We start from the raw sequence: 13,650 nt of genomic DNA on the forward strand, positions 1-13,650 counted from the left end.
ACATAAAGGAGAAAGACAATTAAGCAAGAAATGATTTGAAGGACCTTAGAAAGTCAGTCACCATGTGCTCAACTGTACTCAGTCTCCCCAGGACTTTCTAAGAAACCATGTGAAATTGTGAAATTTCATGTGAAATTGTGGGGTAGACTTCAGAATCCTCCTAAGGGATCAGGATCCTGGAATATTTATCCATACTCCATGTCCTCCTTTGCTTGAATTGGTTGAATTTGCCCCCAAGACTGTTAATTTTGCTGCACTTCTAGGTTGGGTTCTGTATTTGCAAAAAGCAAATATCACAAGCATTGGAGAAAACTCTTGGACAGAGGACAGGGAGGCACCTGAGGTCAGCAGTTGCTATCCTTGCAGAAGAATATCTGCCTGGGGTCATGGTGAACTGAGGTGGGCTGAGAGGAGAGATGGCATCAACAGCAGTGGTTCATATGGCTCTTCCGCCGAGAGTGTAGCAAACACTAAGGCTGATCTGCCCTCCTGCATCCCATGGTGAGAGATCCTCTGCCCCGTCCATCCAGCAGTCGTGACCTCCTGTTCCCCAATACCCATCATATCATATGGCCCTCTTGCCTAGCACATGGCCTGGGTCTGGATGTTCACCTGACCCTGGTAAGTCCAGAGGACATCCATGTGAACACGTAACCTGCTACCCCTGTAGCAGGCAGGAGTGGGAGCTATTGGAAGACATGTCTACTCACAGTGTGACACAGAAAGAGAGGAAAGTGGGAGAGAAAGTGGAGCCAGAGGTGCAGAGAGAAGGTTTCAAGATGGAAAGAGTTTGAGTAACTTCCCCAACTTTGGTTCCTTTGTGGGCCCACTATCAACTTCTGCTGTGTGTTCTGTGAAATTTATTCTCTTGAAAATAAATGCATTATTGTAGTCCTAAAAACGAGCAGTTTGCACAACCATTTTATGCTGCTCATTGATTCTATGAGTCAGAAATCTGGGATCTGAACAGAGTAACATAGGAATGGTCTTTCTGCATGTCCATGTGTCCAGATGACTGGGCCTCATCTGGGAGGACCCCATGGAAGGAGGTGACTTGAAGGAAGAGATCCACCCAGACTGCTTTCAAAGATGAGTTTATTGAAGTTCAAAAGAGGCTCCCTGGCCACTCAGTCATGGTTCTTCCAGGAAGGATTGGCATGTACACTACATCCATGGGGAACTGTAGCAGGTGACCCTTCTGTGGTTATCCCTCCCAAGAATGACTGGATCATTCTGGTGTCAGCATCCAGGGCAGCAACCCCAGCAGGCCTTGGTTTCCTGCTAAGAGACTCTAGGGTCAAGGGGCCACCAGCTTGCAGCAGGGGTTGTCGACTTGTTCCCCAGATGCTTCAGGCACAAGCTACCTCAAGCCCCAGGCCTCATTTCTTCAGATGAGAGCTATGGCTGGCAGGCCCTCACAGCCCGACAGCCCCCTCCTCTGTTACTTCCCAGAAGCAACAGAGGGGACTGTTCAATTCTGTGTTTTCTTCATTGGTCATTGAACTCAGGGTCCGTTTCTAAGTACAAATCAGAAGCATCAGGCACTGTGTGAATCTGCTGAATTTGGAAGAGATGGTCAGTATAATATAAAAAGTAGTTCTCAGGGGCTGGAGTTGCAGCTCAGGGGCAGAGTGCTTGCCTAGCACATGTAAAGCACTGGGTTTGATCCTCAGCAGCACCACAGGGGCAGGGGAAAAGTATTCTGTCCATCTACAAAGATAAAAACTAAAAACAAAAAAGCAGCCTCGGGCCGCCTGGAGTTTGTTCTCATCAAAGATCTCATCTGAAAAGCAGACAAGGAAGCTGCTCTGCTAGCTACGTCTAGGTAACTCTTGATTCCTGTTCCCTGCTCAAGGACTCTGGGCCTCCGGTGGCCTGGTTGTGCTGTCATCTCTGTCTTGGTCTCTGGTGTCAGTTGGGTCTAGTAACTGAGTCATGCGGTCAGGGAAATGACTTTGCACTTAGCTTTCTTCCTTATGCATTGTAGGATGACCAGTGCAGCACGTAGGCCTGGACACTGTAAGGAGAGAGGAATCAGGTCGCACAGGTATCTGTCCTGAGGAGCAGGTCCTCCAGTCACTACAGGACAGAACATAGGAATAGCAAAAGCTCTGGTGTCAGAAGAGGTGAGAACCCTTCCAACTGAGAACACCCAAGCTGCCTTTGGGAGAGGTAGACATGAAAGCTAGTCCAGAGAAAATGGGGGGGCGGGGAATTCGGGTTAAGGGATGGCTGCCTACCAGGTGAGGGAGAGGAACTTATGCCAATGGCAAGTGTGGAGCCATTACTAAGCGTCTGAACTGCTTAAATTGAATCAGAAGGGAGTCGGAGGCCTTCTGGGTAAGCGCTTGAGAGGAACGTTGGACACGGCCTTGGTGCGATCGCTCTATCTATACAATGACGGGCTTGAGCGTCTATAGAGACATGGGAAAGGAGAGAAAGAGCAGGTGTAGGACTGGGTTGGACCCAGTCCCGGGGCAGATGGTGAAGCATGACCGGAAAGCCAGCTCGCTGCTGTCTTCTGGCTGGAGCCCCCACCCTCTGGGGAAGGGGTTTGCACGCTCGCTCTAGCCTCAGAACCTCTCACCCAGTATTTTCTGGTTTTAGCCATTAGTGTTTAAATGGGCAGGGTCTTCCTAAGACCACTGCCCTGCTGTCCGCCCTCCCGGCCCACGCCCACTTCCCACGGCCCCTCTGCGCCAGCCTCCGGCCTGGTCACCCAAAGGAGCTCCTCCAGCTGAGGGATCGCCGCCCCCAGCCCCAGCCTCCACACGCACGCCTTCAGAGGCTCTTTGGTGGTGAGCAGCCACAACTCGCGGGGAATGTCAAGGCTTTGCAGCACACAGAAAAGCAGTACTTTGTTTCTTATAAGAAAAATAAAAATGTCCGAGGCTCTCAGACAGCCCTTGGTTTCTTGCGACTTCCCCCTTTCCAACTATTTCTGTGTAGTCTACCTAGTAGCTGGTGACACTAGGGGCGGGACACCCCCAGCTGGCCAATCCTGGATCCTGAACCACCGGTCGGAAATCTTGCGTCTGGGTGCGCGCGGGGCGGACGGGGTCGCAGATCCCGGACCGCGAATCTCCGCGCCCCACGGTCAAAGGGAGGCAAAGAAAACCGGTCTGCGCCCTTGGGGACAGCTGGTTCTCAGGCGGTGGCCGTGCCCAGGGGCGGGATAGAGAGAAGAGGCACGCCCGTAAAATCGTCATCTGAGGTCGGAGAAGAGAAAGCGCGCATCCCCGCTGAAAGGTAGGAAGCGTCCGCCGGGGCGTCGGTGGTGACCGTCCGCCGCGGAGGGACAGCGGGCTCTGGGACGCGGCAGCCGCGGCCGCCGGGCGGGCTCTGCGCGGGACGGGCCTGGTTCGGAGGGAGGAGCCGGGAGAAGAGAGCGCAGCAGTATCGAGTGGCACCCCAAGTGGCGGCCTCTGGAAAGAGAAGTGCGCCAAGGGGGCCGAACACTGCCTGCCGGGCTTATTCCGCCGACGCGGAATGAACCAGTCCATCGGGAGACACCCGGACCACGGGATGAAGGGGTCTGCGCAGGACGGAAGTCGGGAGCCTGGGAGGCCAAATGACGCTTGTATGACTTGTGCTCCTCTGAACCCCAGGCCCCTGGTCACCGCGCGTCCTGGCTGCCTCGGCCTGTCCTGGGTACCTATGGAGCACGCGGCCCGCCTGCCCTTCTGCCTGCCAGCGTCGCTCCTCCTCATCCCCTTCCTCGACCTGTCCGCACTGGTCCCAGGTAGGGTGGAGTGCCCCTTGCTCCCTCAGCTTTTCAAAGAGGACGTGAACACTTAAGTCTGCAGAAAGGACGGCGGGAAACCTGCGGCAGTGTGGGTCGGTCCTTTCATTCTGACAGGGTCTCCGCATTTATGCCAGCGCTGGCCAACAGAAATGAGACCCACGAAGGGCAGCTGCAGTTTTACACGCAGCAACATTTCTTAAAGTTAAAAACAAACAGATGAAATAAATTTTAATAATATATTTTGTTTAACCCCAATCAAATATTACTATTTAAATGCTTACTGCATGCAAAATATTACCAGAGACATTTAAGAATTTTTATTCTGAATCTTCAGAAACCTGTTTTGTATCCTGAAAACCCGCTTTAACCAGAACTAACCAGTGGGTGCCCTATTGGGCGGCTCAAGTTTGGGCTGTACTCAGCTCTGTGAGCACAGGGCTATGGAGGGGAGGTGCTCAGGGTGGGCCAGGAATGCTGCCCACCTGTCACAGACACCGGTCCCTAGAATCCCCTGCCCAGGAATGCCCTCTGGCCTTGGATAGAATTTGCCTTTCCCTGGGATATCGGCTTCCTTTCTCACCTTAGGTATTGGATGGCACTATCCATCCAAATCAGAAAAGTCCTCTTCCGATTCTCCCCTTTGTTGAACAGCGCAGTTTACCGTGGTGGGGCCGGCTGAGCCAATCCTGGCCATGGTGGGAGAAAACGCCACTTTACACTGCCACTTGTCGCCTGAGAAAAGCGCCGAGGACATGGAGGTGCGCTGGTTCCGGTCTCAGTTCTCCCCTGCGGTGCTGGTGTATAAGGGCGGACGGGAGAGAACAGAGGAGCAGATGGAGGAGTATCGCGGAAGAACCACCTTCGTGCGCAAGGCCCTCAGCAGGGGCAGCGCGGCGCTGGTCATACGCAACGTCACGGCCCGGGAGAACGGCCTCTACCGCTGTTACTTCCAGGAGGGCAGGTCCTACGACGAGGCCATCCTGCGCCTCTTGGTGGCAGGTGAGTACCTTCGCTTTGCTCCACTACCTTTTCCCAGTGTGACTTTGAAGGAAGTTGCTCTCTGAACCTCAGGCCTTCTGCAGAGCTGCCGGTTTGCCTGGATCCCCTTTAAAGACTCGGCAGGGGTTTTCCTCTTCTCCACCCACGGGCCACCCGAAGGGGTTGGCTCCGCTCAGCTGTGGGCACCTTTTCTTGTAAAGCCCACACAGACTCAGTTGTGGCCCTGAGCAGGTGAGACTGGGAGACAGTTCGGATTCCTGCTTTATCGCTGAGACTGCACTTTTCGGAGTGAGAGAAGGCGCTGTGGGCAATCGCTCCAGACAGCTGGAATAAAGGAGCTCTTGCAGGGTCAACTGTGACATTTAAGCCAAATGTGTGGGTAAACATTAATGCCTTTCTTCCCTTTTTCCAAATCCTGACTGTAGAGAGTGACTGGCATGTAAGTAAATGACTTCATCCCAGTGTGATTAAGTACAGAGGCAAAATTATATACTAAGCCTGGTGGTCCCACACAGAAACTGGGTGAGAATTCTGCCAGGAGCAATTCCCAGAGCCCACAGCATGAAAGAGGGAAGGAACTGAGGTTTCTAGGAGTGTATTGATAATGGCTTTAAGGAATGACCTCACTCCCCAGTGTCAGTACATTACGCTTCAAGTAAAGATTTGAAGACTGGAAGGCTTTCAGACATAAAGAATCAGCGCTGGCATTTCCATTCCTCAAATGGGTGGAAGGCAGGTTTGGTTCTCAAATGGTGACTGGTAGGAGAGCACCTCGTTTTTGCTTGTAAGGGGAGCCTTGTTTCTGACTGTCACTCCATAATGTGGAAGGCAGGCCTTGCTGACCCTTGGGTCTGACCCTTGGCAGTTGCACTGCCCTGTCCCCTGGTGAGCACACGTGTGCCTGCCCGCCCTGAGTTAGTTTGTGGTAGGATTGTTTGCTTGTTTTTTCCTTGATTTTTGTTTGTTGTGTTGACTGCCTGGGTGATTCTGTCCTTTAGACTACTGCCTTATGCTTATTGAACCCCATGGAATGTTCTGTATCATTATCTTTCCAACTTGCTAAGTCATTTTATGTCTTATTTCTGTGTAAGTCGTTAACATCTACAGCTGGTTTTTTTTTTTTCCTTGACAAAAATCATGTTGAGCAGGTAGCACTGAACTTACACGAGTGCTTAATTTCCTGACCTTAGTATAATTTGCTGGGTGAATTTAACAAGGGAACTATTCAATAGAAGTTTGAATAATCGCTGACACATGACCGAAAGGACAGAAGTCTGCAGGACCATGTGTCTGCACCTTCCTCACACCCAGTATTCTCTTTCATGGAGGACTCTTTTAAAGATAGAAAATAGTTGGAAGAGTCTGGATTCACAGGACTTTTCAAGATGTTATGGTGGCATACACTGAGGAGGGGATATTGATATTTTAAGTGTCTCAGGTCCATTCAGGTCTCCCTAAGGGGTGACCATTGGGGAGGCACATTCAGAGTCACCTGACAGCCTGTGGGAGGTGAGCATCTCTGAATTGGGTCAGGGGCTGGCTTTGCAGGATCACTTTATCTAATCTCCTGAAAACAGCAGGTCCCATGGAAGTGGGTGTCTGTGGGTGATTTCTGGCACTGCTTGACCAGGAAAAGGAAAGTGTGACGGGAAGTCCTAAAGAGAAGGACAGTATCTTGAGGTCAAACATTTCTTAGGATTGTGACAGACTGGCAAGTTTCTGCTCACATCGTGTTATTCTAGAATTTCAGGAGGCCGAGGCCACGGAGAAGCTGTCCCAAAGAGTAGAAAGTAGAGCCCTCCAAGCCTGCTGCGTGGCTAGGCCTGGGTAGACCGCCCTGGAAGTGAGAAAGGTCTGGCAAAATAAATGCCAGCCTTCACCCTGGACAGCAGGTGTGGTGCTGCCCTCAGCCTGCAGGTGGCGCACAGAGACCGCTCATCTGTCAGGCAGGGTGGCCTCCTGGTGCTCTCCAGCACCGAGTTCTTCCTTCCCTCAGCTTTCCTTTCCTCCCTCCCTCCTTGCCTCCCTCCCTGCCTTCAGAAAGGGCCCAACAGGAGTGCGTGGACCTTGCATGTGCTCTGCCCACTTCTCTCCCCTTTCCTTGGCTCCCAATATTAGAGCCGACTGGAAACACCAGGGCTGGACACCACTGCCCGTTAGCTGAGCCCTGGTCTCCCTGCAGGCATGGGCTCCAAGCCCCTCATTGAAATGAAGGGCCACGAAGACAGGGGCATCCTCCTGGAGTGCACGTCTGGAGGGTGGTACCCACAGCCCCACGCGGTGTGGAGGGACCCCTATGGTGCCATCATGCCTGCCCTGGAAGAGGCTTACTCCGTGGACAACGACGGCCTGTTCGTAGTCACCTTGGCTGTGATCGTCAGAGACAGCTCCGTGAGGAACACAACCTGCTCCATCACCCACACTCTGCTCGGCCAGGAGATGGAAACTGTGATCTTCATTCCAGGTTAGCCCTCTGCCTTCTGCAGACTCGTCGTGTGAAGGTAGGATCCTCAGCATAGAGAGTGAGGCCCAGGGGTGACAGGGGACAGGAGTGTGGGTGGAAGGGTCCTGGGCCCTGGTGCTAAGCTGCAACGGAGCCAAGGGCTCATCCTGGTCACAAGGAATAAAATAAGAACAATGAGCTGGGCATACTGGTGCACACCTGTAAATCCAGCGGCTTGGGAGGGTGAGGCAGGAGGATCAAAGCCAGCCTCAGCAACTTAGCAAGGCCCTAAACAACTCGGCAAGATCCTGTCTCTAAATAAAATATAAACAATGGCTGGGGATATGGCTCAGTGGTTAAGTGCCCTGGGTTCAATCCCTGGTAACAAACAAACAAACAAAACAGAACAAGGAGCATGGTCAGGAAGGGTGTCTGTCCACTGATGTCCTCTCTTCCTGCCCAGGGGATTCCCCAGGAAGAGCTGGGGGAGCACCCTGCCTGCATACACCCACTGATTCAATCAACAGGTGCCCAGTGAGCATCTCCTACATTCAAGACACTATTCTAGAAACCGAGGTGAATCATTGAACGCAGCACAAGAAGATCCATGCCTGGGTGGGGTTCACATTCTAAAGAGACAGAGAACAAAAATGCAATATCTATCAGGCAGTGACAAATACCATAGGAAAAATATCAAACAAGGAGAGTATAGGAAGTGCCAGGGATGTGGGTTGTTTCAAATATGAACAGGAAGCTCAGGGGAGACTTCATTGTAGGGACAGGATGGAACAAATAAGGGAGTGAGTACTGAGCAATGGTAACAGGCGCAGTGTATGCAAAGGGCCTGAGGTGGAAGCCTGTCTGGCAGTTTCAGGGAACCCCAACAGGCAGTGCTGGTGTGGCTGGACAGGAGGGAGTACAGCCAGCAGGAGAGATGGCTCCAGAGGAGAGGAGATGTTATACGTATGCAACAACACAGGCCACAGACAGATTGGCTGTAGTCTGAAAGAGATGTGAGCATTGAGAGTTTTAGTGGAGAGCTGACGCCATCTCAGCATCCCCTGTCGAGTGGACTGTTGGAGGCAAGGGCAGCACTGGAGCAAGGGGGTGCAGTGGTCCAGGGAGTGACAGGCTTGGTGGTGGCCGCGGTGACTCAGCATGGCTCCTTGGTTGTATCCCCTGGGATCCTGCCATGGTGAGTCCAGGTGTTCTGTCCCCTGGCCTCAGCTGGACAGCCAGCCAGCCACAGCCAGCGTCTCTCTGACATCCTCAGAGACTCAGAGAGCAGGACCTGGAGGTGGTTCTTCAGACGTGCTCCGCCCTGTCCCTCTCACTGAACAGGGCTTTCCTGGCTCCCTTTTCAGAATCCTTCATGCCCAGGGTATCTGCCTGGATGGTGGCCCTGGCAGTCATCCTTCCCCTTCTGCTCCTCCTCTTGTCTGGGAGCATCAGTCTCATCATGAAACTCTGCAGGGACAAAGAGATTCTGTCGATGGGAAAAGAGATTGAACAGGAAGAGAAAGAAATTGCACGTAAGGAGCTGGGGAAAGAACGTGTGGAAAAAGAGAAGGAACGTCAAGCAAAGGGTAAGAGAGTAGGAGGACAGGTCACGGTCACACTGGGACAGCAAGCGGCAGAGGAGACGCAGAGGCAGCCCGAGGGCTGGCGCCCGTCCTGGTAGTGCCCCTGGCTGGCTGTCTTCCCGCGGGCAGGGGTGGCACTCCTCCCTGTGGCTGCACGTGGTCCTAACTTGTTGAACAAAAGCAAGCCTAAGAAACACTAATGCCCTCTGGCCACTGGGGAGTAGGTGTACTTTGTCACCTCTGCTTTGGGGAGGGACCAACCCTTCACGCTTTCTTACAGGTCCAAATTCTCTTAGTGCTCCTACTGAGGAAGCTATTTTGTTTCTGTTTCATTTTCAGAGCAACTGCAGGAGGAACTGCGTAAGTGTGGCTTTTCCTGAACTGCTCTGTGTGTGTTCTGCATGGTTTGCTGTTATCTGGGGATGTTCACCTCTGTCTCTTGCTTGCAGGGTGGAGGAGAACGCTCTTATATGCTGGTAAGTGCCTCTGGCATCCCTTTACATCCAGGGCTCTCTCCCTGCTAGCAGGCAGGACTCCAGAGCAGAACCAGGGCCAAGGCTGCCTGGGGTGGGCTGCAGGTGGCTGAGGGCCACTGGCCCGCAGAGCCACCAGTGCTGGATCCCTGCTCTGTCAGGGAATCCTTGCAGCATAGATCAGCCCCAGTCTACTTCCCAGGAAAAATTTCATCCCTGGTTACCAGAGGTCTCCGTGCAGAGCAGACCTCCCAGGGAGGTACACCCCAGTACTTGTTGCTCTTGAATCCTGGGTTAATTTGAGAGAAGACAAGGCTGTTTTATGGCCTGGGAGATGGTTAGGCTCTGCAGAGTTGAAACTGGCACGGGGAAGAGGCATTAAGCTTCCTGTACCTGACTAGACAGGGGTGTCCGGAAATGCCGTCCGCTTCTGAGAGAGTTGATGCTCCTTCCCGAGGAGGCCAGTAGGGCCAGCAGTTGCCAAGCCTGCTCCGATGGGCACTTCACACTTCACGACCTGTCACTTCTGCCCTGAGTACACAGAACAAACACAGGTTCTGGGTGGTGGCCCTGGTGTGTGGACCCTGCACTTTAGGGGAGGTTCGAATTGTCACGGTCTGACACACCACCACTCATCTTCACGTCAGACTCCTCACCTTCGGGAAAGGAGGAACCAGTTTTCACGTAGGAGTGAAGACAGATGGAGTAAGCAGTAATACACGCAGCCGGGAGAGAGGCCTGAAGCATTCCCTGTCCCCAGAGGTCAGCTCATGGGTTGACCCACGCTGCTAAACCCCAGCTGGATGGAAGCCTTTCTCCCCTAGGTTTGCACATCCTCTCCGGCGGCAGGCTGGCTTTGGAGGACGTGGTCCTCCTTATTTTCCCTTTGAAAGGTGCCCAGGTCAGCTGTTTGAAGCAGTTATCACTTGGTCAAAGGGATGCTGGGGACCAATGAAGAGACCCTGTACCCCATCCCCCACTGTATAGTGATTCACTGTGGTTCCTTAACTGACCCAGGGCTGGGCAGTGGGAGCCGAGGTCTCTGTGCTGGTTTAAGCCTAACCGGCTAGAGAGTCCCAGAGGTTATATGTCAGGAACCCAAGGAAGGCAGGTCTGAGAAGGCTGAGAAGCAAAGTGCCTCTCATTCTTGCTCATTTGCTGGACTTCGGGTTTCTCAGAGCTCCTGTCACTGAGCGGCCTCTCTGGTTCCAGCCAGTGAGCTGCTTCACCCCCATCACCCCTCGGGGACCCCTCTGGGGACCAGGGGTCCTGAGACCCCGTGACTCAGTCGAGGCTTCCCTACAGCTGACGTGGTCCTGGACCCAGACACGGCCCATCCTGAGCTCTTCCTGTCGGAGGACCGGAGGAGCGTGAGGCGCGGGCCCTCGCGGCAGAGCGTGCCTGACAACGCCGAGAGGTTCGACTGCAGGCCCTGCGTCCTGGGCCGCCAGAGCTTCTCCTCGGGCCGGCAGTTCTGGGAAGTGGAGGTCGGCGGCGCCATGGTGTGGGCCGTGGGCGTGTGCGCCGACAGCGCGCAGAGGAAGGGGGAGGCCCTGCTGCTGCCGCAGCACGGCTTCTGGACCCTGGAGCTGTTTGGAAGCCAGTACCGGGCCCTGTCCGACCCTGAGAAGACCCTCCCTCTGAAAGAGCGCCTGCACCGCGTGGCTGTCTTCCTGGACTACGAGGCCGGAGACGTTTCCTTCTACAACATGAGAGACAGGTCCCACATCTACACGTGTCCCCGGTCCACCTTTTCTGGACCTCTGAGGCCCTTCTTCAGGCTGGGTTCTGATGACAACCCCCTTTTCATCTGCCCAGCGTTCAAAGGGGCCCTGGGGGTCACTGTACCTGAGAATGGCCTGATCCTACACAGGGCAGAGACCCCTCTCCCCCAGTAGGACCCATTCCTTGGTCTTGAAGTCATGTGGGGAAAGCAGGGCCTTGTCCACTACCACTCAGGGCCCGTGAATACAGGCTTCCTCCCCTGGTCCCCTGAGAACATGCATCTGCCCCTTCCCTGTCCTCTTAGGCCCACCCCAGCCTGTCACAGGGCCGCTCCGCAGTAGTTCACTCCCTGGTGAGTACAGGCAGGGCCCCAGGCCTAGGGAACTAAGCTCCCTGCCAAGAAGAAAGTGTGAGAGGCTGAAGGACAGAAAACCTGTTGCTTCAGCATCAAGGTGACAAGGCCAAGCCCAACACTCCAGACACTGTGGGGGCGAGGGCAGTGGGATGCACCAGGATGTAAGAGGAAGCGGGGACCACAGATGGCCGTCAGAGGCAGACAGAGGAACCAGGGAGCTGGGCGGGGCCAGGCTGGGTGAGGCGAGGTTAGGCCCTGCCCTGACAGCCATGGACCCTGGAGCTGATAGCATTCCCACCCAACCCCAGGATTTCCCAACCACACAACAAGGACACCTCTGCAGGCCTGGACCTGCAATGAGAAAGAATGAAGGACAGTGGCATCTCTGGGTTCAGCCTGGCTCAGGGGTCCCTGCAGCAACCCGGGTGCTGTGCTCAGTCTTTAAGCATCACATAGGAGCTTAGGTTCCCCTGAGCAGGTGGTGCTGGACCCAGTCCACCACAGGGCTCAGAGCAAGAGTGGGGAGCCACAGTTTCAAGCTCCTTGGTCTCAGGATGACTTTAGACACTTAAAAATTATTGAGGAACCCAAAGAGCTTTTGTTTAATTCACTTACTATCTGTTATTATTTATGGCATTTGAGATTGCAACTGAGAAATTTAAAAAGTATATTTATTGCCAGGCACAGTGGCACACACCTGTAATCCAGAGACTCAGGAGTCAGTCTGAGGCAGGAGCTCAGCAACTCAGTGAGACCCTGTCTCTAAATAAAATACAAAATAGGGCTGGGGATGTGACTCAGTAACTTGGTGGTTGAGTGCCCCTGAGTTCAATCCCAAGCACTCCCCCCAAAAAAAGTATATTTATTATCAAAACAATAATAAAGCAACTGTAGGTTAACATAAATAGCATCTCTTATGAAAAATAAGAGCAAATCTATTTTCCTAAGCAAAGTAGACTTTATCAAGAAATGTGAAATTATTTAAGTTATTGCACATCTAATGTCTGGTTTAATAAAAGATGACAAAATTCTCACATTTGCCTCTACATTTAGTCTGCTGGGATATCATACAGGATCTAGGAAGCTACAGCGAACACTGATGGAGAATGAGAGTGAGGTCAGCAGGTAGTGCCTTATTACTGTGAAAGGAATGTTAATCCTGCAGATCCCATGGAACTGTATCAGACATCCCCCATATTTTGGGAACCAGGATAGAGAATCCTAGAATTAAGGTAGGTACCTATATGCTGGTGGTTTTCTGAAAAAATTTTTACTGGAGCCACAGATGCACACACTATGGCAAGAAGGAACTGATATAACTGATATAACTGAAGGAACTGAAATAACTGATTTGTCAAGATGGAAGACTGGGTCGTTATTTATGTGCATGTCTTAGTTCATTCAAACTGCTATAAAATACCATTTACTGAGAGACTTTCAAACTGGAGAAGTTCATTTCTCACAGTTGGGAGATGGAAAGTCCAAGATCAAGGTGCCTGTGAGCAGCCACTTCCTGGTCCACACACCGTGTGTGGTGTCCTGTCCTGCAGGCCTGCTCTCAGGTCTCTCTCTCCTTCGTGGGGATCCACCCTCAAGACCCAGGCACTTCCCAACGGCCCACGTTCAAGTATCTTCACGTTGCAGCTGAGACTTCAACACATGGATTTTGGCAGGACGCAAACATTCAGTTCGTCACAGCATTATGTATTATTCTTCCTTTTAGTTCTGTTGTTGTTTGAACTTTATTTATTATTTATTTTTGGTACTGGGGATTGAATCCAGCCACCCCCCCCCCCCCCCCGCTTCTTCCTTTTTTTTGCGCGGTGCTGGGGATTTGAACCCAGGGCATTGTGTTTTCCAGGCAAGCGCTCTACCAACTGAGCTATATCTCCAGTCCCCAACCCCCCCAACCCCCCTCCCCTTCTTTTTGAGACAAGGTCTCATTAAATTGCTGAGGCTGGCCTTGAACTTGTAATTCTCCAGCCTCTGGAGCCATTGGGATTACAGGCATGCACCGACTCCCCGCCCCCCACCCCGCCCCCTGGCTTTATTTGAACATTTTTGACTAAAAGCAGCATATTGTGAGTAAGGAATCAAGTATTGCTAATAACAGTCTATATATTAATTTAAACATTGTTCTGTATGACCCAGGGCCTCAGGCATGCTGGGCAAATTCTTTACCACTGAGTTACAACTCCTGCCCTAAAAAAAGAATTTGAGAGAGCTCGGATGTCTTCTGTTATCCTTACAGAGCACCTGCCTGCGGAGCCCCGAGGTGTAAAGGTGACTGCGCTGGGGAGAGGACTGCCAGGCGGCCTGACCTACAG

At 52.7% G+C, this 13,650-nt stretch overlaps 1 protein-coding gene and 1 long non-coding RNA gene across 4 annotated transcripts; one reads left to right on the plus strand and one right to left on the minus strand.

The window, feature by feature from the left end:
- Window positions 1–1,084: 1,084 nt before the first annotated feature.
- On the minus strand, window positions 1,085–4,710 carry LOC124988414 (uncharacterized). Of its 2 annotated transcripts, XR_007109428.1 has the most exons (4): window positions 4,326–4,710; window positions 2,955–3,940; window positions 2,241–2,414; window positions 1,085–2,017 (listed from the first exon to the last, which is right to left on the minus strand). It is a non-coding gene; the product is annotated as an uncharacterized LOC124988414 (long non-coding RNA). The 2 variants fall into 2 exon arrangements; XR_007109427.1 differs by having other exon boundaries at window positions 1,085–2,414.
- On the plus strand, window positions 2,840–12,988 carry LOC124988413 (butyrophilin subfamily 2 member A2-like). Of its 2 annotated transcripts, none has more exons than XM_047557919.1 (8): window positions 2,840–3,249; window positions 3,609–3,742; window positions 4,397–4,744; window positions 6,927–7,208; window positions 8,552–8,719; window positions 9,110–9,130; window positions 9,220–9,246; window positions 10,549–12,988. In XM_047557919.1, the coding sequence occupies exons 2-8, from the start codon at window positions 3,658–3,660 to the stop codon at window positions 11,139–11,141; spliced, it is 1,524 nt and encodes a 507-aa protein (XP_047413875.1). In that variant the 5' UTR covers window positions 2,840–3,249; window positions 3,609–3,657; the 3' UTR covers window positions 11,142–12,988. The 2 variants fall into 2 exon arrangements, with proteins under 2 accessions (XP_047413875.1, XP_047413874.1); XM_047557918.1 differs by having other exon boundaries at window positions 3,007–3,249; window positions 8,552–8,773; window positions 10,549–12,984.
- The last annotated feature ends 662 nt before the right edge of the window (window positions 12,989–13,650 follow it).

Source organism: Sciurus carolinensis, chromosome 7, assembly GCF_902686445.1.
Source record: "Sciurus carolinensis chromosome 7, mSciCar1.2, whole genome shotgun sequence".
NCBI classification, from domain to species: Eukaryota; Metazoa; Chordata; class Mammalia; order Rodentia; family Sciuridae; genus Sciurus; species Sciurus carolinensis.

Bases quoted from the DNA above. Each gene is read 5' to 3' on its own strand.
- LOC124988413 (XM_047557918.1), top strand. From the start codon at position 3,658: ATGGAGCACGCGGCCCGCCTGCCCTTCTGCCTGCCAGCGTCGCTCCTC. The intron at 3,743-4,396 runs GTAGGGTGGAGT...TTTGTTGAACAG, and splicing joins CCTGTCCGCACTGGTCCCAG to CGCAGTTTACCGTGGTGGGG. The intron at 7,209-8,551 runs GTTAGCCCTCTG...CTCCCTTTTCAG, and splicing joins AACTGTGATCTTCATTCCAG to AATCCTTCATGCCCAGGGTA.